The sequence below is a fragment of the Chelmon rostratus genome, chromosome 19, assembly GCF_017976325.1.
Source record: "Chelmon rostratus isolate fCheRos1 chromosome 19, fCheRos1.pri, whole genome shotgun sequence".
NCBI classification, from domain to species: domain Eukaryota; kingdom Metazoa; phylum Chordata; class Actinopteri; order Chaetodontiformes; family Chaetodontidae; genus Chelmon; species Chelmon rostratus.
The window spans coordinates 23008356-23032144 of NC_055676.1; the positions used below are offsets into that span (position 1 = coordinate 23008356).

At 44.4% G+C, this 23789-nt stretch overlaps 2 protein-coding genes across 4 annotated transcripts in view; one reads left to right on the top strand and one right to left on the bottom strand.

Moving 5' to 3' along the window:
• The window catches only part of LOC121623155 (synaptic vesicle glycoprotein 2C-like), a 30528-nt gene extending 19363 nt beyond the window's left edge, over window positions 1-11165 (top strand). Inside the window, exons 4-12 of one of the 3 annotated variants that reach the window (XM_041960337.1) lie at window positions 1080-1213; window positions 2066-2155; window positions 2248-2401; window positions 2497-2548; window positions 3639-3803; window positions 6740-6873; window positions 9147-9350; window positions 9518-9677; window positions 10982-11165. In XM_041960337.1, coding sequence (XP_041816271.1) covers window positions 1080-1213; window positions 2066-2155; window positions 2248-2401; window positions 2497-2548; window positions 3639-3803; window positions 6740-6873; window positions 9147-9350; window positions 9518-9677; window positions 10982-11165 — 1277 coding nt within the window. Of the gene's footprint in view, window positions 1-1079; window positions 1214-2065; window positions 2156-2247; window positions 2402-2459; window positions 2549-3638; window positions 3804-6739; window positions 6874-9146; window positions 9351-9517; window positions 9678-10981 lie in introns of all 3 variants that reach the window. The other 2 variants (XM_041960338.1, XM_041960339.1) reach the window with 2 other exon arrangements.
• A 7522-nt stretch (window positions 11166-18687) lies between these two features.
• LOC121623247 (proteinase-activated receptor 3) lies at window positions 18688-22449 on the bottom strand. The gene is made up of 2 exons (XM_041960465.1): window positions 22299-22449; window positions 18688-20213 (listed from the first exon to the last, which is right to left on the bottom strand). Exons 1-2 carry the CDS (start codon window positions 22360-22362, stop codon window positions 19141-19143), a joined length of 1137 nt encoding a protein of 378 aa, XP_041816399.1. The 5' UTR covers window positions 22363-22449; the 3' UTR covers window positions 18688-19140.
• Window positions 22450-23789: the final 1340 nt, after the last annotated feature.

The window sequence follows — 23789 nt, forward strand, 5'->3', positions numbered from 1 at the left end:
TGAAACGAGAGGAGAGTTAGGTTTCACAATAAAACAGGAAGTCACAAGACAACATGGACACAGGACAAAAACACAACATAACAAAACTAATGAGACATTCAGGCAATTCTTACCAATCCCTAAAGTAAATAAGGATAATAATCAAAATATTCGACGTTGTCACCAGGGACTGCTCTAAAAGTGTGCGAATAAATGAAGCTGAGTTTATGATATTACAAGTTCTGATGTTTAACCAACACACGTCTCATTCGTCTGTGATGCACAGCGATTAAAAACACATCAGGCTGTAAAAACAGAACAGATAAAGCAGTTTATGTCTTTTATTATTATTATTAAGTCCTGAAAAGGGTTTTCGTTGGTCTATTTAAAGAGAAATTTATCAGTAACTGATGACTCATGACTGAGCACAGAAACACACCTGCTAGAATACAACAAGGCCAAATCACATTTACATGCACATATTTCCAAAGCTGCGAGTGTGTTTTCTGCTTCCTGAGCTGCAGCACTGTAGACAATTCATTTCAAGTTTCAACTCTTTAACATTAGAAGTCTTTCAAAATAAAACCAGGCGAGCCTTTAGGAGGAAGAAATCCCACGTGCTGTTTCCTGACTCCACAAGCTGACAAGGATTGATTGAACATGTGTTAAACAAAGGAGTACAATGAATTATGGATTTCTTGAGGCAGTGGATGGACCGTCTCGGCCCCGTATGAATTATGCCAGAGAGGCAGACATCTCTGGATCTAAACCCTGAACACAGGGTGCAGAAAAGTTCAAACCATGTCTCTCTAAATGGTGCTGAAATATTCAAACTCAGGCTTAAGCCTCTGCAGCAACTTCATAGAAACCCCCAGCAAGCAACAACCCGCTGACACTCAAGGAAAGTATCTAGCATCAGCCTCAGAGGCATGTTAGGCATTACGTATTTATTTAAAACCTGCAGCTTGTCCAGCACTGACGTGGAGAAAAGAACAAATGAAACCACAGCAGCTGTAAATGACTTTCATTCAGGTTTTAATGTCATGTCATCACTCCTGACTCTCTGTGTTGACTCTCTGTGCGACCGCTTCGTGGCGCAGGCTGGAGTTTCAGCATGGGCTCGGCCTACCAGTTCCACAGCTGGAGAGTGTTCGTGGTGGTGTGTGCGCTGCCGTGCGTCTCCGCGGTGGTGGCGCTCACGTTTATGCCCGAGAGCCCCCGCTTCTACCTGGAGGTAAGAGAAAGATGCTGGCAGCACCGTTATTACTCTTAATGGCAATGATAATGACTGTTAAGGATGTCAGGGAGCATCAAAACCTTTGTGGAGGGTTGCAGAGTTGTTGGTGTGGCTTTGGTTTTCTTGATGTAAGAATATAAATGTTCATTTACCACATGATGGAGTGCATCTTTGCATTAATGCAGATGTTTTCAAATCAAGTTAATAATCTTAGGAAGCAATGAAGGAACTTAAACATGTTCTTAAGTAAGGTGCTCAGATTCACTTTCTTCATCATTTATCTCCGTCCATTAAATAAATCTCAACAAAATTTGCTTAGATACCCTGATAAATCCAGAAGTTGCCTGAGAATCATCACATTTTTAAGTTTTCTTCAGTATCACAGTAACCCAGTGATAGCTGTCTGACCATTGATGGCCACATTGCTAACAGGAACTGCCAATAGCTAATTCGGCGTACCTTTAATGTGTCAGTTTGCCAAATTTTAAACAAATATAAGCTAAAAAAAAAAATAAAAAACAGGGCTCAAGTTGCAGCGCAAAGCTAGCTAACTGACTGTAGCTGAGCAGTAGAAGATGGGAGGTGTTGGGGTGCATGAATGTAAATGAAGAAGAAGAAGATTCTTCATCAGTACAACTTATCGGCTCATATGCCTTCTGCAATTACTGAAACTGTGCATCAAATCTGCTCAGAAATATGGAAGCAAACTGGAGTAATGATACAATCATAAGTTAAAATCCAGGAAAAAAAAGCCAGTATGGCTGACGAGCTTCAGCCACTCGGTGATGAATGGGGAGATCCTGATGTTCATGCATTAAAAACACATAATATCACCTAACTGCCCCTCAGATGGGAAAACATGACGAGGCCTGGATGGTGCTCAAACACATCCACGACACCAACATGCGTGCCCGTGGAGAGCCCGAGAGAGTCTTCACCGTGAGTACACACCGGCCTCAACGCTTGCATCCCTGCTGCTGCTGCTGCTGCAGCGGCGTCAGCAGGTGACAGATCAGTGTCTCCCCCTGCAGGTGAACAGGATCAAAATCCCCAAACAGCTGGACGAGCTGGTGGAGATGCAGAGTGAGTCAGCCAACCCTGCGCTCAAGGTCCTCTTCAAGATCAGGGCCGAACTCAGAGGAGTACGAGGCTCTCTTTTTGCCTTTTCCTGCTTTGCTCGACGCCGCTTCTTTACGCTCGTTAAGATTTAAACTGAGTCAAAATCTTTCCTCTCTTGTGATAGATCTGGTTGACTTTCATGAGATGCTTCAACTACCCAGTGAGAGACAACACCATAAAACTGGCTGCAGTCTGGTTTACTCTGTCTTTTGGGTAAGAGTTTTCACCTCCAGCACTTCTCTGTGTTATTATTCTTCTGTCACGTTAAATGATGCCCTCAGTGATACTTTGCTGAGCCATCGCTGCTTTCCAGCCTAATAACAGCTTCAGTGAAGTACTTAGCACTGAGGCAGATGCTCTCTCACTTCTCTCCTCTTGATGGATGCTGACAGGTTAGATTGGAAAGCGAGAGCCTATTTCAGAGAAGGTGTCATTTGGCTTTTTTTTTTTGCGCTGACTGCTTTAATGAATTACAGGACGTACTTGTTTTTCTTTCTATCTTTGTTTTTATCGTCTTTTATTTTTTGGATCCCGTTATTTTCTTCGTTTTGTGACTGCAGTCACTAGTTGGTGCTGCAATAAACCTTCAACCTTTTCGAATTCAGGGAATGATTACGATTTTATGAACGTGTCGCTCAAACCCACCTCAGGCATCGAAGATGCTGTAATCGTTGCACTGCATGAAAACAGCTAAATTCGGAGGAGGAAACAGCTGCAAACAACCAAACTTTTGGACTTTTGCAGACTTTTTCCCACAAACTTTTTGTTGTACTGATTTGGATGCATATTTATAGACACCATTTTCGTGTGTGTGTGTGTAAAGCAGGTTTCATCAGAAAGTGGCACAGAGAAATGAATCTGTGTGACTGCTCACAGGGCTAGCTGGCGAGCTAAATGCTAACATGCTAACATTTTCTCTGTCCTGGATACTCCTCCCTGGCATTTTGTGCATCATTTTCACTCAAGAAAGAAAGAAAGTTTTTTGCGCTAACGAGCATGATAATGGTTCGTTAGCTTGGTCGCTAACAGAGTAATAAATGATTCAACACAGCTAATAAGCTACAACAGCTTTTAAAGTTTGGATATTCTGATGTGAAAAAATCATACTGATCGTGCTATTTCCATCAGAATTAATTGATTTCATTGTAAAGCTGGTGAAACTGGGACCACAATAGGATTACCCTGTGCTGATTGGGTCACCACATTTATTGCTAAGATGTGATTGGCTGCTCTGAAACTGAATCCGCCCCTTAACTATGAAAAGACTTTTCTCATTGGCCACATGCAACACGTATGTGTCCAGGTTCTACGGGCTCTCGGTGTGGTTCCCGGACGTCATCAAGCACCTCCAGGCCGACGAGTACGCCTCCAGAGTGAAGATCCACAACAACGAACGCATCGAAGACTTCACCTTCAACTTCACCCTGGAGAACCAGATCCACAGAAACGGAGTCTTCCTCAATGACCGGTAAAGAAATGGATTAAAGGATTAAAAACATCTGCGGCGCCACACATGGTGACCAGACCTGTGAGCGTCCCTCGGCACAGTGTCGTCCTGTCCTGGGGTCGCAGTACTATTCGTCATTCCCACAAACAACACGCCGCTGCCGGTAATATTAATCCTGCCTCCTTTATAAGCAACACGGCAGGAAATTAAAGGGCTTATCTCTCTCTCTCTCTCTGTCTTTCCTTCTTTCTCTGCCTCTCTCACCCACACACACACACACACATCTCTTCCTCCTGGTTATGACTCTCACTCACACAAAGGCCAGAGACCAGAGAGAAGACGCATCGATACGCTGGTTTTGTTCTTTTCCATCCTCACCGGAGACCAGAGTGTACGTTTATTAAGAGATTAAATCAAGGCCGATATCACGATACTGAGCACAACAGATCAGGCAGATCAATAACAGACCGGTAAGGACTCTCATATTCCGGTAGACATGCTGAAGGATGGACAAAGGTGGAAGAAGTACTCATCTTTAAGGAAAGGTAGCAATATCACCCTTTACCGTACTGCACAAGTAAAAGTCCTGCATTTAAAGTAGAAATATACAAGTGTTAGCAGCAAAATGTCAAAAATGAAAGAACTCAGCATCTGGCAGATGCTGTCAGATGGATTTACTGGAGGAAAACCTGCAATGCTCAAGTGAAAACATATCTTACTTTATACAGTATACCCTTGTTTTTCACGGAGGTTACGTTCCAAAAAGAACCTGTGATAGGCAAAATCTGTGAAGTAGAAACCTTTATTTTTTTTTACAATTATACAATTAAATACTCTATTATACATTGAAAAGAAAGAACAAACCATTTTACAGGCTCAAGCGTTTGTTTCACAAATAAAAGTACTTTAGAAACGTTTTTTTAACAAATAACTTCTGTACTGTGCTGTCAAATAATAATTTTAATCATCGATGTGAACAGAAGGCTTCAAATTGCGGAGATTAGCACCGCCCACCGCGACCCGAGTGATTGGATTAAACGGGAGAAAATTTAAAATGATTATGGAAAAAATACAAAGTACAGTCGGACAAATAGTGACTCAGGTGTATTTCACTGCTCTTCAGACTGAGCCGCTGCATCCTGACTCCGCTCTGCAGTGTTTTCTTCTTTTGGTGCAGGTGTGTTTGTTCGGGAGAAGAACATAGTGATAGGCAAAACTCCAAATTACAAGAGAATTTGCACGTACGTAATGTAAATTTGGCGAGCTGTTTTACGTACGTGTACATATTAAACTGCAACGTTATTGACGCACAGGTAGAGAAGAAGGGGAGTGACTTTTTAGCCAATCAGAATGCAGAACGCAATGCACGATGCAAATCCGTGAAGTAGCGAAACCGTGAAAAGTAAACCGCTTTATAGCGAGGGATCACTGTACTTCTCAAAGAATGTACTGAGTACACTTGTCCTATTTTTGTTGATTTTAGTCCCCCAGTCCCCCAGGGGAAAATCATGAGCCTTCAAAACTGTCAGGAAGTTGGGGACTGAGGGGGATCTGTGGGTTGAACCCAGATGCAGACACTCAGGGAAACTTTGAATAAACAAAACTCAGAACAAACACTGACAAAGAACGTGAGGTGGCTCGACAAGACGATACTAGAACACACTGGGGCTGGAGCATGACCAAAGACAATCGCTAACATGGACAACAGGATGGCATGAAATACATGAACTGTGGCTCGGTTAATAGCAAGGAAACTCTAACATGGGCTGAGGTATGACAGAGACAAAGACATAACTTGACAACACGTACTTTGACCAGACAATACCAGGATAAAGACTCACAGGGTAGGAAAGGTAACACAGACAACGCTAAGGACGGTGGAACACTTACATAAAACAAGACATGAACATGAACAAAGACAGGAACAAGACAATAAACCAACTAGAACTGTGGCAAATAAAAGACAAAGACGAACCAAGGAGACAATCACATAAATCACGGCGTGAACATGAACAAAGAAAACGCAACAAAGAACACTCACTTACAGGACTATGGCTGTGGCTGTGGCTGTGGCAAGGTAACATGGGACAAGGAATCACAGACAACAAGGTAGCGCAGACAACGACCCAACAAAGACTGGAGGGAAGACACGGACTTAAATACACAAGGGAGGAACACTAATGACACACAGGTGAAACACATCAGACAATCACACGGGAGGGAAAACACAGGAAGTAAAGCAACACAAAGACACAGAACATGAACCTTCAAAATAAGACAGGATGTGAAAAAAATGCAATGGGAAACTTAACAAAAGGCCGACGTGCATGGCAATGTGTTGGAAATGTACTTGAATATACTTCAAATGAAGTGAAATTAAAAGTACACTTTAATTAAGCTGCTGACAGTGTATTACAAAGGACTTTAAAATGAGTATACTTTCCATAAGTAAACTTTATTACTATTAAAAGTATTTGTAATTTAGTACATATTTCAAAAGTACCCTTATATTTAAGTACTCTGAAATACCACTCTTTTTAAAAGTATATGTCAAACATACTTTAAATTAAGCACAAGAAGTAAAAGTGTACTTGCAATGACTTTTGTTTTCCTCTAAGATGCAGCAGAGTACAAGCCTCAAGTTCGAGTAAATGTACTTAGTTACTTTCCGCTGGGAACCACATCAAAGCCTGTTTCAGGAGTCGGAGAGTCCTCCTGCACCGAATCTGTTAAACTGCCTCCAGTGATGTCACTTGAGTCAGCGTCGGTCTCCATTTGAGGCTATGTTAGCCTCATCCTTTTTGCCCCATTTAATAAAAATGGCAGAACTAATTCAGTATCGACACCTTTGCTTTGTTTCTGGTCCCTTTAATCCTGTTTTCAGGGTTCATTCTTTTGGTCGCCTTTATTAATTTCCTCCTTTGCCGCCTGCCTCTCTTCCCTCCTTCCCTTCGCAGGTTTATCAGCATGAAGTTCAAGGCAGTCACGTTCATCGACTCATCCTTCCTCAACTGCTACTTCGAGGACGTCTCCTCCGTCGGCTCCTTCTTCAAAAACTGCACCTTCGTTGACTCCTTCTTTTACAACACAGGTGAGTCTGCGCAGTGGCGTGCACAGACTTTTTGAAGGGCAGGGACGAAAAGGACTTCACTTGATCACGTGTTTTGGCGTCCAAGAGGGCACTTTAGCACGCGTTTTGGCTCCCAAGAGGGCACTTTAATGCGCGTTTTGGCTCCCAAGAGGGCACTTTAATGCGCGTTTTGGCTCCCAGGGGGCACTTTAGCACGCATTTTGGCTCCCAAGAGGGCACTTTAATGCGCGTTTTGGCTCCCAGGGGGCACTTTAGCACACATTTTGGCTTCCAAGAGGGCACTTTAATGCGCGTTTTGGCTCCCAGGGGGCACTTTAGCACGCATTTTGGCCCCCAAGAGGGCACTTTAATGCGCTTTTTGGCTCCCAGGGGGCACTTTAGCATGCATTTTGGCTCCCAAGAGGGCACTTTAATGCGCATTTTGGCTTCCAAGAGGGCACTTTAGTGCGCGTTTTGGTGCCCAAGAGGGCACTTTAGCACGCGTTTTGGCTCCCAAGAGGGCACTTTAATACCAGTTTTGGCTCCCAGGTGGCACTTTAGCACGTGTTTTTTAACAATTGGGCCCCCCCTGTGCACGCCACTGAGTCTGCGCCTGTGCAGAGCTCCCTGTACTACCCCAGAAAATTCCATTATACTACAGGAGCCTCACACATAAGTCTCACTCAGGCTCTTTCTGACAGTTCATTCTGGGTCTAACGTCCAATCTGCTGGGGAAGAAAGAATGGGTTTGAGCATTTATGGCTTTGCTTTATGCCACTAAATTACTGCTTAACCTCTCTGGCCCTGCACAGATTGCCTTTCTGAACTCAGACGTCTGTAGTCGACAAAGAAACTGAGCCGGCCTGGGCTGCAGAGCACCGAAATGGCAATTTTTAACCACACAAACGCTCCTGGATTGATGCTTTTTATTCCATCTGATGTTTTAGATGCTTGTGAAAATTCAGGACAGTAAGGTTCATGAACACGATTCTCTGAGCTGCTGAATTTTACCGTCCTAAAGTGAAGGTTTCTCCATTCGCCTGCTGATTAATTAATCGCAGCCGGTTTTGTTTTGATGGAGGCATCCGCATCAGCACCCGAAACATCAAGTCGTACCTTTAATAAATTCATAAATCCAGGCCGTGTTGTAAAAGTGCAATCCTTTCATTTTGAGGCGGACAAAAACACAAGCAGGAAGAGGAGTAAAGGAAGGACGGGCATTTAAAATGTTCTGAGAGGAACTGGAGCTAAATCAGACCTTGTGGGAGTGCAGGGGGGGGGCAGTTCCCTCCAGCACCCGGGAAAGCGCTGAACATGGAAACAGTAAGGGCACGTCAGGTTGCCGGTAATGCCCCATGGGAAATGAAGTCTCTTTGCCCCCAGCAATGTGTCCCTGGAGAGGAAGACAAACGAGGAGAGACAGAATGAGGAGGGAGGGAGGAGGGAGGGAGGTGAGAGAGGGGGGAGAGAGAGGGAAGGCTTCCTCTTTGCTGCAGCAGCTCAAATTTGTATTCACAGAGACTCCAGACATTTAAACGACAGTGTCACATGCAGATAGTTGAGATGGCTTGATGCTAATCATCAGCTGAAATGTGTAAATTAACCAATAATTAACCACAAAGCCTCACTGAGATTACATCATCATATATGTCATTATATACGTCATTATATATGTTATATACGCTTTTATATGATTCTTATCAGCAATTTGATTAACTTGAGTCCAAAAGTTGTGATTTCTGCTCACCAAACACTCACAACACTCCCTCTAAAAATAATTTGGAAAGAGGTGGAAACAGCTAGCCTAGCTCTGTCCAAAGACAACCGGCACCTCTAAAGCTCGCTGATTAACACGTTAAACCTTGATTGTTGCATCTGTACAAAAACAAATATAAAGTGTAAAAACAGGGAGCACTTACTTCCTGGAGGCAACCAGCAGAGACCCCAGGACGGGGCCACGCTAGCTGTTCCCCCTTGTTTCCAGTGTTTATGCTAAGCTACGCTAACTGCTTTCTGTTTTGAGCCCAAACTGGTTGTTTTTTAAAATGTGATAAAGCGAATTATTTTTAGAGGGAGTGTTGTGAGTGTTTGGGAAGCAGAAATCACAACTTTTGGACTCAAGATAATCAAATTGGCAATAAGAATCATATAAAAGCCTATATAACATATATAATGACGCCATCTTTAAATGTCCAGGGACCGGGCTGAAACAATCTAAGGTAAAATAATAATTCTAGGCTGCAGGTTTCGTGTGTGTGTGTTAGACACTGTCCTCTTGTCCCACACATTTCCAGACATCGACGACGCCAAACTGACAAATTCAAAGGTGATCAACAGCTCCTTCCACCACAACAAGACCGGCTGTCAGATGACGTTCGACGACGATTACAGCGCCTACTGGGTCTACTTCGTCAACTTCCTGGGGACGCTGGCCGTGCTGCCCGGAAACATCGTCTCTGCCCTCCTCATGGACAAAATAGGACGTCTCAGCATGTTAGGTATGACGTGGCATTCCTGTTGCTGAGGTCCTGCTCTGACTTTTTGTTTGGGCTACGAATCTCTTGCAGAATGCCTCGATGCCGTCTGATGTGGACCCCCTCGGCGAGGGACACGAGGCTGTTTTGTGCGTGAGATGTTAAAAATGTGTGGTGTTGTCGACCTGCAGGAGGCTCCATGGTCCTGTCGGGCATCAGCTGCTTCTTCCTCTGGTTCGGCACCAGCGAGTCCATGATGATCTTCATGCTCTGCCTCTATAACGGCCTCAGTATCTCTGCCTGGAACTCGCTGGATGTGGTCACCACGGAGCTGTACCCGACCGACAGGAGGTGACTATTCTATCATCCCCACTGTTATCTGATTATACAGGTCTTGAGTTTGCATTCTTTACATGTGCACTCTTCCTACTTTGTGTCACAACGGCTGCACAACAGTTTCCCTCTGATAAGAGATCGATGTCATATCTCATCTCGACTTTACCTTTAATGAATTGCGTAGAATGTGTAGGCCTATGAAGCATTTTAAAGGTACATCATCATTACTGTACGCATCCCTTATTAATGGAGCGCTGGAGCTGCCATAGACAATCAATATAACAAGGCCACATTTTAGAACATCTAGCACTCTTAATGTTATTAGATGCAATTCGTTCCCACGGTTTGATTTATTTGTGCAAACGAGGGAAGTGAAATTACTACGTTGAATGCAGAGGAAGCGAGCAACACGCAACAATGGTGTGTCCTAATGCCAGTATACCCACCGTGCATAAAGATGCACACACATTAGCTATCCCATAAACAGAAGAAAAGAGCTGCATGCCATCTGTTTATGATCTGACTTAAATTCTTCCAAAATGAACCAACTTTGAGCTCAATCTGTCCACCATGTGCAACGAGGCATGAAGGTTTGCAGAAACAGTCAAATCTCATACCAACTTCTGCATAAAGGCATGTTAGAGCTACTTAAAAACAATGCAAGTATTGCAGTAAAGGTCCAAGATTAAAGCACGAGCATGATGAATGCGACAGAGCAAACCCCCAGACGATGGCTGAGCATCATTCAGTGTTTTAGATACATACAGTGGGTATAACTGCAGGTTGATGGCCTACCTGTGCTGCCTATGTTTTAAATCATGGCAGCTGTCTTGTTTTTTCTCTATGGCCACTCCAGGCCTCCGTACTGATCAGTTAAAGTAAGATGTAGATGATAACAACATCATATGAATCCATCACAATTTAACAAAGATAAGAAAAATGGTTGTGAAAATACGGACATCAACCTCCAAAACTGAGATCTGGGGATTAATGTTGAAGTTATTTTGAATTAAGTGGCAACATTTCCAAGAAAAAGTCAAAATTTTGAGAAAAAAGTTCTAATATTTCAGTAAAAAAAAACTACTACAGCTCAGCGTGGCTGCATTTTATCTGATTTCCAGACGTCAGACATCTGAACTTGTGCTTTGATCTTTGTCTGGAGGAAACCTGGAGTCTGAATCCTTTCATCCCAGTATCCTCAAATCTCTGATGCATCCAGTCAGATCCAGAACATCAGTGTTTTCTAGCTGTAGAAAGAGCTCATGTAATGTAACCTCATGTAATCCAGAATCGCGTCCCCCTTGTCCTCTTGTTTTCAGGGGCACCGGCTTTGGCTTCTGTAACGCCATGTGTAAGCTGGCAGCGGTGCTCGGCAACCTGATCTTTGGCTCTCTGGTTGGCATCACCAAGGCGATCCCAATCCTGCTGGCGTCGTCCGTGCTGGTTGGCGGCGGGCTGGTGGGCCTCCGACTGCCAGACACGCGGGCCAATGTCCTCATGTAGACCTCAACACAGAGCAGGATGTTGTTTACCAGGTGTTCACTCAGTTGACTGAATAACCAATCATTTATGGACTGTGGTTTATTTGAATATTGCTGGAACAAGCAGTTTGCTGTCACCCTTCTTGTATTTATTATTTGATGAATAACGCTGAAACAAACAGGACAAGCGATTGTTATTCTCGTTGTTTCTGAGCGAAATACCTGGTTTAAATAAACGCTGGTGAAATGCAGTTTAACCCGACAATGAGCTGATGATACGAAGGGTTTGAAGACCACGATCAAAGGTTGGAAATGCAGGAATTCGAGACGAAGAGGCTGCTGTTAGCATTAGCCGTGGCGTTAAAACTCAGAGTATCAGCGGCTCATTATCTACCATGAGCTGTCTCACACATGCAAACCGCAAACGCGTGTGTCAAAGCTGCAAAAGGCTCGGACATCTGACGACCGCCCCCGTCCAAATCCTGCTCCGTGTTCCTCAGAGGAAAGGAATAGTTCGACATTTTGGGGGGTAAAGCTACCACCAGCAGCTAGTTAGCTTAGCGCAAAGACTGGAAGCAGCTAGCCTAGCTCTGTCCAGTGGTGGAGTAACAAAATAGCAGCATTAAAGCTCAGACATTAGCACATTAGATCGTTTCCATTCAAAAAGAAGCAAACTGTGGCGTCATGGAGGGATTTTATGGTCAATTAAACCAGAATTTATTGTTTTCACACTTCCACACGCACAAGATGCAACATGCTAATCAGTGAGCTTTAGTGCTGGTAGGCAGCACCTCTTAAGCCCATACTAGGCTAGCTGCTATCCCCTGCATCCAGCCGTCAAGCTAAGCTAAGCTAACTAGCTGCTAGCTTTAGCTATATATTTAGCGCACAGACATGAGAGTGGTCAAAATGTGGAACTTTTCCTTTAACAGGAACTGTTGTGTGTGTGATTATGCTTGTTCGTGTGTGTATCTGTTTATTTACTGTATTTGTTATTTATTGCTTCACCCAGAAGGTGCTTTTGACCTCCAGACCAGAACTCCGCAGCGGTTGATGACGTTCAAGCCTTTTGCTGCAGCTCGCGAGAATGAAAGGCCATAAGAAAAAAAATAAAAAATCAGTAACGATAAAGTAGTTTAGTCAAAACCGGCAACTTCAGCAGCTACATTTCTAAAGTGAAAAGAAGTTTACATTTTCTGCTTTTTACAGTAAGAGACTTTTGGGATTGGAAACCTTTTTGTCTGAATGCTTGTCTGTGTCGTGTTCGTCTCGTGGCGCCGAGCTCGCCACGAAGGGCTTCGCTCTCCGTCGCAATCTGATCCGTCCAGAAGAATTTACGCTCGGCCGTTATAATCTGCTCTTCCCCTTGTTTTATTTCCTCTCTGTCTGTCTCGCTGTCTCGGCTTCCTCGCCGCGTCGCCCGTCCGGCCTCGTCCTCTTGCTCTGTTTTATCTCCTCCTGCCTTGCTGCTACTCAAAGGCCTTTCTCAAATGTCGTGCCTCTCTCTCCATCGAGCCCGTCTCTCCTTCCAAACCTTGCTGGAAGCTTTGCTGCTCTGTCCTGCTTTTTTGGTCTCTCATCTGTGTGTGTGTGTGTGTGTGTATGTGTGTGTGTGTGAGATAAAGTGATCGTCTCATATGCAGAAAGTCAAGACTTTTTTCTAACTGGAACTGGAACTGGAACTGGATTATGAAGGAAACGAACCACACGATGAAATGAAATTAAAAGCCATGTTTAATGGATCAGTTCACCCAAATTACCAGTCATGCAAATATTTTCTTTGTGCATGTGTTGAGATTTTATCCAAGGGAGGTGAACAAATAGTGAGCAGTAAGCTAAATGCTAATGCAAGCATGCTAGCATGCTCAAAATGAAGATGCTAACATGCTAATGTTTAGCAGGTGTAATGCTTGCCATGTTCACCATCTTACTTTTCCATGTTAGCGTGCTAGCATTTGCTAATTAGCGCTAAACACAAAGTACAGCTGAGGCTGATGGGAGTTCAGTCATAGTGAGGCTACACTGAGGCATAGCAGTGAACTAAATGCTAATGCAAGCATGCTAACATGCTCAAAATGAAGATGCTAACACGCTAATGTTTAGCAGGTGTAATGCTTGCCATGTTCACCATCTTACTTTTCCATGTTAGCGTGCTAGCATTTGCTAATTAGCGCTAAACACAAAGTACAGCTGAGGCTGATGGGAGTTCAGTCATAGTGAGGCTACACTGAGGCATAGCAGTGAACTAAATGCTAATGCAAGCATGCTAACATGCTCAAAATGAAGATGCTAACACGCTAATGTTTAGCAGGTGTAATGCTTGCCATGTTCACCATCTTACTTTTCCATGTTAGCGTGCTAGCATTTGCTAATTAGCGCTAAACACAAAGTACAGCTGAGGCTGATGGGAGTTCAGTCATAGTGAGGCTACACTGAGGCATAGCAGTGAACTAAATGCTAATGCAAGCATGCTAACATGCTCAAAATGAAGATGCTAACACGCTAATGTTTAGCAGGTGTAATGCTTGCCATGTTCACCATCTTACTTTTCCATGTTAGCGTGCTAGCATTTGCTAATTAGCGCTAAACGCAAAGTACAGCTGAGGCTGATGGGAGTTCAGTCATAGTGAGGCTACACTGAGGCATAGCAGTGAACTAAATGCTAATGCAAGCATGCAGCGGGTGTAATGCCTGCCATGTTCACCATCTTACTTTTCCATGTTAGCGTGCTAGCATTTGCCTAATTAGCGCTAAACCAAAGTACAGCTGAGGCTGATGGGAGTTCAGTCATAGTGAGGCTACACTGAGGCATAGCAGTGAACTAAATGCTAATGCAAGCATGCCAACATGCTCAAAATGAAGATGCTAACACGCTGATGTTTAGCAGGTGTAATGCTTGCCATGTTCACCATCTTACTTTTCCATGTTAGCGTGCTAGCATTTGCCTAATTAGCGCTAAGCGCAAAGTACAGCTGAGGCTGATGGGAGTTCAGTCATAGTGAGGCTACACTGAGGCATAGCATTGAACTAAATGCTAATGCAAGCATGCTAGCATGCTAACAATGAAGATGCTAACACGCTGATGTTTAGCGGGTGTAATGCTTACCATGTTCACACCTTACTTTTCCATGTTAGCGTGCTAGCATTTGCCTAATTAGCGCTAAACGCAAAGTACAGCTGAGGCTGATGGGAGTTCAGTCATAGTGAGGCTACACTGAGGCATAGCAGTGAACTAAATGCTAATGCAAGCATGCTAACATGCTAACAATGAAGATGCTAACACACTGATGTTTAGCAGGTGTAATGCTTGCCATGTTCACCATCTTACTTTTCCATGTTAGCGTGCTAGCATTTGCTAATTAGCGCTAAATGCAAAGTACAGCTGAGGCTGATGGGAGTTCAGTCATAGTGAGGCTACACTGAGCATTGCAGTGAACTAAATGCTAATGCAAGCATGCCAACATGCTCAAAATGAAGATGCTAACATGCTAATGTTTAGCAGGTGTAATGCTTGCCATGTTCACCATCTTACTTTTCCATGTTAGCGTGCTAGCATTTGCCTAATTAGCGCTAAACGCAAAGTACAGCTGAGGCTGATGGGAGTTCAGTCATAGTGAGGCTACACTGAGGCACAGCAGTGAACTAAATGCTAATGCAAGCATGCTAACATGCTCAAAATGAAGATGCTAACACGCTGATGTTTAGCAGGTGTAATGCTTACCATGTTCACCATCTTACTTTTCCATGTTAGCGTGCTTGCATTTGCTAATTAGCACTAAATGCAAAGTACAAGTGTGGCTGATGGGGGTTCTGCAGGTTTTTTAGTCATAAACCGATTTGAACAAAGATTAAGATTTTGAGGAAAGACTTTGGGAAGTTGTTAAGATATTTTGGACTGGGTCAGAACAACGCTGCGCAGTGTCTTTCTAGAAACAGCGTTTGATTTTTTGTCCAGCGGTGGAGGCAGAAACATTAAAGACGGGTATCTGGGCAAATAAAACTTAAACCACATGAGCTGCATAAGAAAATGTGTCCTTTTTTGTGTGATTTGGGTGAACAGACCCTTTAAAACCTCTAATGAATGCAACTCAGCGCTTTAATGTCAAAATGCGTTTGGTCATTTGTGAAATAGAAACCTCTTCTGGGTTTCAGTCAGTTAACACAAAGTGCAGCACCGTTTCATGTCGTCATTTCAGAGGATTTTTCTGAAGATGATCGTATTTCTAACTCCGAAAAGCTCATTTGTGCAGTGCTCGACCTCCTACGTGCAGTTATTTCCGAAGAAATGCGACAGTTTGAAGATATTTATCTGGTTCCCTGACGAGTGTGTTTGATGCTTTATTTCTGTCCGTCTGCATCCTCCACCCAACGCCTCCACGTGTGCTGAACAAACTCTACGTCACTGTTTCCAAAAACAAGTCCTGCATGTTTGTTACTGAAGTCCCTCTGTTGTGTGTGCTTCTTCCATTTTGGTGTCTTCGCTGTCCCTCTGCGGGGGGTGGGGGGCAGACATGTGATTCCCGGGTCAAAGGTGAATGTATCATTCTCGTGTGTTGTCAGATTTGTTGTGGACACGTGTTCATTATATTGAGTTGACCTCGAGGTGGTTGTGAAAGGGCATGCTATATGTGCTACACGATGCACCAGCAGGGGTGGTGGAATCTGCTTCTCGAAGGTTTCCCGTCAGATGAATCCTTCTGGTGAAGTCACTGCAGCAGGAAGGAAGTGTTGTGACTTTCAGATTTAAAACCTCTGCTGTCAAACAATGTGTGTGGGTGTGTGTAAAAACAGCTACCTGTCCTTGATATGATTTATTTTGATAAGAAAAGGCTCAAGTGAATGTGGTGTAAAGGTGGATTCCTCTGGTGTCTGCATATTGAATAAAGAGTTTCATTTGAACAGCTGTGGGCATTTTTTTTATTGTGTTGTGTTTCCACTTTAACCAGCAGATGGTGCTGTTTATACAAAAGTAACCAACATAGCCTCATATATCCATCAGCAGCTATACAAAGACTGTTATTGAAACTATTTTTTAACGTTAGTGATGGTTCTGGCACATTTTAACCCACGGGGGCCAGCCGAGGGTAAAAGCAGGGGCGTGTCCAGATGGGCAGAGACACAGGCCAGCCTGGGAGGTTGATTGGCCACCGCAAGTGCCACCTAAAGTATAATGTTTATTGTAAGTCACTTTGGAAAAAAATAATTAGCTAAATGAAAGTAATGTCATGTAAAAAGTTAATGCTGTTCTGACCCGTGTGTGTGTGTTTGTATGTGTGTGTGTTTGTGTGTGTGTGTGTTGTACAGTAGCACAGGTGGCTTACGGAGTACAAGCATTAGCTAACATTAGCCACCAAAAGCTACAGGTCCTACATAACAACAAAATACGTGAGTGTACAGAGTTGATCAAGGATGCGTTTTATTGTTTTTTAATTCAATTTTAAATCCTTCAGAACAAGGCGTCCTGTGTTTCGTCCTCTTTTAAATTTGCTTTGTCTCACTTTGAGTGTGAAGTTAATTTGAGCACTGAAGCTGGTCGGAAGTCACGCTCGTCGTCTTTAAAAAATGTGACAAATGAGTCACAAATGAGTGACTCAAAGATAGGAAACGTATCTTCGTTCCACGGTGGTTTAATACAGCAAACCACACACCAACATAACAAACCCAACACAGACTCGCCTGTTTCTACTGGAATAAAAACTTGTACTGTAGACTGAACACAAAACCATCACATATCCGCCACATGACCCTCGTCCTTTCACGTAGTTTGTGTGTGAACGTACGAAAGCCATCCAGTCAATTCATGACTTTCATACTTTCACACACAAAAAATGTCAATACAGGCAGTGGCGTGCACAGACTTTTTGAAGGGCAGGGGCGAAAAGGACTTCACTTGAGCACGCGTTTTGGCGTCCAAGAGGGCACTTTAGCACGCGTTTTGGCTCCCAAGAGGGCACTTTAATCCGCATTTTGGCTCCCAAGAGGGCACTTTAGCATGCGTTTTGGTGTCCAAGAGGACACTTTAGCACGCGTTTTGGCTCCCAAGAGGGCACTTTAATGCGCGTTTTGGCTCCCAGGGGGCACTTTAGCACGCGTTTTGGCGTCCAAGAGGGCACTTTAGCATGCGTTTTGGCTCGCAAGAGGGCACTTTAATGCACGTTTTGGCTCCCAGGGGGCAATTTAATGCGCGTTTTGGCTCCCAAGAGGGCACTTTAATGCGCGTTTTGGCTCCCAGGGGGCACTTTAGCACGCATTTTGGCGTCCAAGAGGGCACTTTAGCATGCGTTTTGGCTCGCAAGAGGGCACTTTAATGCGCGTTTTGGCTCCCAAGAGGGCACTTTAGCACGCGTTTTTCAAAATTTGGGCCACCCGTGCCCCCCCCACTGTGCACGCCACTGCACAGAGGTGTAATTGGTTCAAAAGTAAACAAGAAGGAAGAAACTTTCACAGGCATGCACAATACACCCATCATCATCATCAATAAAATCTTCTCAAAAGTAAACGAATTTTGACCTGTTTTTAATCGTTCTTACTTATTATTTTGATGCACGAAAACCTAAAACAGCAGGCGCTCTAGCTGTTGGCCGCCAGTTTGTTTTAAATATCCTGCACCACACTGAGTCGTAGTCGGGCAGCCGGAACCCTCGAGGGTAAACCGCCCTGAGCTGTTTGTAGTTTGTCGCTTGCATGTGCCCAACACAACCCGGACTAACTTGTTCTGAGAGCTCTGTAGGTTGCGACACGCTCTCCTCAGGTATCAGCCAGGACTCTTCGTCTGGTACAAAACACTGCTGCTCGACTCACTACTGGAGAAAGAGGTTTCTGATCAGCTGACCCGGATGTGCCCTGCACCATGATTCTGCTGATGGACCCTGCTGGTTTCTTCCAGGTCAGGGTTTATAACCAAGGGTGATCAGGCTTCTGCAAACTTTTCCTTTTGTTAAAGCTTTGGGAAATATTTGACTCATGTTTATTTGATCTTATTTGCTTCATTTTATTGTCTTTATTTCCTCCTTTTTTTTATCATTTTATCTGCCTTATCTTGTTATTTTTTTATTTTTTAAAGCACTTTGTAGCAAGAAAAGCTAAGAAAAGTGCTTCTATAAATAACGTTTATATCATTGATATGAAGGTCAACCTCATGGTGGTCTTAGAGAAGGAGTCCGGCAGGTTTACTGCTTTCCTTAAAAACAGATCAGATATTTTATCAGACATTTTAATACAATATTAAAGAAATGGTAAATTTAGTTTTATATTTGCTTCCAGACAGATGAAGTCACACAGAAATGATATCAGGAAGCAATGTTTTTTCCATTTCTATATTAGTGTGGTGTCGTGATGGTGTGTCACCCTACATCCTGTCACAGGCTGGGCAGGAAATGCCAACTCAGTGAAAGAGAAGTAATTACAGGGAGGTTAATGGTTAAATCTCTTCTTCAGGAGCTCAGATGATAAAGGAGACAAAGCTCTGCGTTAAGGAAGCTTTTCTGTAGGAAGACGGACAACACAAGACATCCAAGGAGACGCTAAACACAAAATATCTTTGACAAAGTTGTGTTTTAATCAGCATGTGTTAACAGGAACAGACTTCCCTACAGTCGGCCTGTTTTACAGCATAAACGCCGCCTAGCTGCACGATTCAGCTCGATATAAAAACATCCTTTTGTGTTATTTTATTCTACTAGAATGAAAATGTTAATATCAAAATGCTTTCCTTTAATATTTTACACACATATGTACACACTAACACAGTTACCTCTCATCCCTCTATCTGTCACACTCTCTCTCTCACACAATAAAACTGTTTTCCTGTATAAAAATACTTCTTCTACTCGTATGTTAACGGTGTAATGCTACAGGAAGTCTGTCCGCTGCTTGTTTATCATGAAAACAGTCAAGGTGCTTCTGCCTTCTCTTTGGATTCCAGCCACAGAGACGATTTCTCTCTTCCTCCGCCGCAAAATCAAAACCAGTTTTTGGCGACATGCGGGTCTCTTTTTTTAAAAAGACACGCTGAGGGTCTTTGCTTTGAAGGGCCTGAAGTAAAGAGCGGAGCCTGCAGACTTGGACATGAGGAGAAAGAGGAAGGGGTCCAGGCAGGCGTGCAGGCAGCACAAACACGCCGCCACTTTAAAGTGCACGTACAGACTCTCCCCTCCATCCACGAACAGCTGCACCTGATGGAGGAGGTGCAGCAGCGCAGCCGGAGTGAAGCACAGCAGGAAGATGGCGAACACCAGCGAGCTGGCCTGGATGTACGTCGCCCAGTCGTGGTGCGAGCGGTTCAGCTCGCAGACGATTCGGGCGTAGCACACGACGGTGACGAGCAACGGCAGCAGGAGGCCGAGGATGGTTAGAAGCAGGTAGTAGTAGAGCAGGAACGAGTGGGAGTCGTAGTCCAGAGGCAGCACGTCGTGGCAGGTGATGAGGCCCAGCTCGGGGAGCCAGTAGCTCTGCTGGATGAGGAGCTCAGGCACGACGGCGGCACCGAACACCCCCCACACACCCACGCTGACCCAGGCGGTGCACATCCTCTTGGGGAGGCGTTTGTACATGAAGGGGTGCACCACAGCCAGGTAGCGCTTGATGCTGATGCAGGCCAGCGTCTGGGCCGAGCAGTAGAGGTTGCCATAGAAACAGGCCGTGACCACTCGACAGGCAGCCTCTCCGAGCGCCCAGTGGTTTCCATGGAGATGGTAGTGAGCCTTGAAGAAGAGGGAGAGGAGGAGGAGGAGGTCGGAGACGGCCAGGCTGCAGTAGAGGATGGCAGAGGACACCTTTCGGATTTTAGAGGCCAGCGTGCACAAGATGGCAACGTTGGCCGGGACCCCGACGACCACGGCCAGCATATAAATAACGGGGATGACCCGGGTGCTGAGGGGGCCGCCGAGGTACCCCGCCGTGCTGCGGCTTAGTGACTCCAGCGCTGGAGGGGACCGAGCTGAAACGGGAGCTTGTGTCTCATTCAGGACAAGAACTAAACTGGGCTCTGGCACCGGGTCCCCTTTGAATGTTCTGGGCACAGGAACGAAAACCTCGGAGCTGTTCCCTCGCTCTTTTATTCTCCTTCTCCCTGCAGCACAAACAAGAACATGAGGTTCACTCCAACAAGTTTCAATTTAAAATACCTCCACGAACAGTATTTTCATTAGACTGCAGAAAGCATTTCTTTTTATTATTGATTAATACAAATAAAATAATACAACCGCTACTAATAAGAAACTTTATCATACTGCACCTTTTTTGCACAATTTTACAAAGTGCTTCACGAAAAAATATGGAATGAAATAAAAATCTCACAGAGGCAAAAGCCTGTTTTTAAGAAAATAATGTTCATTCCAGAGCAGTGGCGTGCACAGACTTTTTGAAGGGCAGGGACAGAAAGGGCACATATAGCGTGTCCTCGCCACTGAAGAGTGCACTTTAGCACGCGTTTTGGAGTCCAAGAGTGCACTTTAGCACGCATTTTGGCTCCCAGGGGGCACTTTAGCACGCGTTTTGGCGCCCAGGGGGCACTTGAGCACGCGTTTTGGCGCCCAGGGGGCACTTGAGCACGCGTTTTGGCGTCCAAGAGGGCACTTTAGAGCGCATTTTGGCTCCCAGGGGGCACTTTAGCACGCGTTTTGGCGCCCAGGGGGCACTTGAGCACGCGTTTTGGCGCCCAGGGGGCACTTGAGCACGCGTTTTGGCGTCCAAGAGGGCACTTTAGAGCGCATTTTGGCTCCCAGGGGGCACTTTAGCACACGTTTTGGCTCCCAAGAGGGCACTTTAGCACGCATTTTGGAGTCCAAGAGGGCACTTTAGCCCACACAGTTTCTTTTGGACTGTTTGTATTGTTTACAATTTACAGAAATTCGTCGATATTTGTTACTTTACATATATATTTATGGTATATATAGATCTATTTGTCTTAGCCCTATAATGCCTGACCCAAGAAATAATGGACAGAAAATTCTTTTTTTTTTAATTTGAAGACTTTATTTGGCCCTTTAACAATTTTTTTAATTAAAAATAAATTGCCAATATGTTTTTTTGTTTGTATCGTTTTGAGCAAAGTTTTTACCATATGGTAATGCAAAACGTTTCAGAAATGCATGTATCAAATATGATACCCACGGCATTATAGGGTTAATTCAGCTCACTTGATGTGTTGATGTATGTTTATTTATTGTCTCTATTTCTTTTGTGTGTAGCACTGAGAGCAGCTTAAAACCAGAGTTAAAGTCCTTGGCCAATAAATCAGATTCTGACTAATCGATGGAAAGTTTTAGAGCGAGATTTAAAAGGCCTTCACTGTAAACTACAGCAGCATCACGTCCAGACTGACACACACACCAAGAGTATTGCACAATGCTCCCAGTAAGAGCCAGTAATGAAGGTAAAATGTCAGAAAATAGACAACTTAAAGCTGATGCTGACGCCTTCACACATCACACATCCACATGCTGGACCCAAGTGTGGACAAACCGACTATTGCACACTTGTTATTTTGCACAACTGCACTACTGTATACATATTTAACTGCTCGACTGTTTATCCTGTACTACAGATGTTTATCCTGAATAGCCAGATGTTCAGATGTTTATCCTGGATAGCTTAGTTGTTTTGCATTTTTGCCTCTTACTTGAAAGTTGTTCTTTCATTACTTGAAAGTTTCTTGTTTTTATTTTGCACCTTTTGAGCTGCTGGAACTGCAAATTTCTCTTTGGAGATGAATAAAGTATCTATCTATCTATCTATCTTCAGATCGGCTGTTTCATCCAGTCGTCAACCCAAACGAAAGAAGTTCAATCAGTGAATCGATCGATCGGGCTGATAATGATCCGTCTTGTGTCGTAATAACTGCTATCAGAGTGAATCAGTCACCGCTGTGCAGGTTGTAACTTGTTTCCTCAGTCTGAACCCACATTAACTTCACTTATCTGTCACTTATTATTTGACTTGACTGAGAGCGACCAGCTAATAACACACAGTTAATGACACGTCCTTCATAACGAGGCTAAAGATAATCAGACACAGAAGACCTGTCCTCAGACAGAAGACCTGTCCTCAGACAGAAGACCTGTCCTCTGTCCTCAGACAGAAGAGCTGTCCTCAGACAGAAGACATGTCCTCTGTCCTCAGACAGAAGACCTGTCCTCTGTCCTCAGACTCTTACCTTCCTGCTGAAGAGAGTCGCCGAGGCAGAGAGTGAAGACGAGTAAAAGCTGAAGTTTCCACATCTTGTCCGGATGCTGAGCAGCTCTCGCTCCTGCTGCTGCGCTCGGTTTCAGAGTCACCTCAGTCAGTCTCGCAGACACCTCCCCGAAGCCTCCGAACCCCCCCCCCCCCCCCCCCCCCCCCCCCCCCGTGAAAACCATGACGCCTCCTGTGATTCAACAGGAATGTGGTCTTCCTCCGCTTTCTGTTTTAACACGCAGCAACAGAGTGAAGCAATGCCCCCCCACCCCCCGCCACACACACACATGTCACTCTGCTGCATCTGTTAGATGAGATTCAGATTCAGAGGCGACAGCAGGGAACAACTTATCAGCTGCCAACTTTAAACTTTTCCCAACACTTTGAGGGGTTTTCCAGTGTTTTGCACCGTCTGTTCATCACCCCCCAGGCTGCTGGGGGCTACACCCTGCAGAAATGCGTCTGTGGATGTGAAGAGTGGAGGGCTGTGGAGGCAGAAAGAGGCCACTGGCTGAGAAAGGAAGTGTGTGGCTGCAGATGATAAGCGTGCCTGAACATGAGCCATGTTTGGTCTCCAGTCGCCCACACTTTTATCCGTTTTTACTGAAGATCATGTTTTGGTTCATGAGGCCTTCAGGGTGTTCTTCACTGATGCTTCAGTCATAAATATCACATTAACCGAGGTGATGTCGGTCTATTTCTACATTTCTTTTTTCAAATCTTATTCTGATATTTGCAGGAAACTTCATCAGCTTGATGATATCAGGACAGAAACAGCTCGAGGTGTCGTTTCAGTGTTTTTATTTGGTACCATTTTATTATTTGAGCCTCATCCGAGCGCTGACATCCAGCTGATCACAGATGTGACCCTCGTCCTGTTTTCATCTACTCTGTTTGTCATGAACGAGGGAAGGCGTGTTTCCAGGATCTGTTTGACCTCGGGTTCACCGCAGACCCTCGCCGCCATGTGATATCCACTTCCCTCCTGTGACATCATCGCAGATGACTCAAAGTGAGAGCGAGCCGGTGCATCTGCACTCAAAGCATCAGCATGTGGCTTCCATGTTTGAGGAGAAGCTGCAGAACGTCACAGGTTTGTTCTCTGCAACACGCGAAAACACTTTAAGAGCCAGCCTGAGTCACATGTTCAACACATGTTGTTTGTTCCCACTTAAAAACACCAGTTTTGCCAGTAAAAAGACACTTTTCTTGTTTGATGTGCATTAAAGTTTTTAATGCAAAATTAAAAAAAACACAGAAAGCACAAATGAAAGCAGCACTGATTCATCTATTTCAGGCGTCTCCCTGCAAAGGACTTCAGCACGTCTGTGGAAAACACAGCGACAAGCAATAAATCAGGTGTAAAAGTGGGATGTGAATAAGCAGCTACAAACACTGAGGTACACAGACGGCTAACCTACACTGAGACTGCGAGGCTGTCAATAAAAACCCTTAACCTGAGTGTTGCTGG

Bases quoted from the DNA above. Each gene is read 5' to 3' on its own strand.
- LOC121623247 (XM_041960465.1), bottom strand. From the start codon at position 22,362: ATGTGGAAACTTCAGCTTTTACTCGTCTTCACTCTCTGCCTCGGCGAC. The intron at 20,214-22,298 runs GTAAGAGTCTGA...TTTGTGCTGCAG, and splicing joins CGACTCTCTTCAGCAGGAAG to GGAGAAGGAGAATAAAAGAG.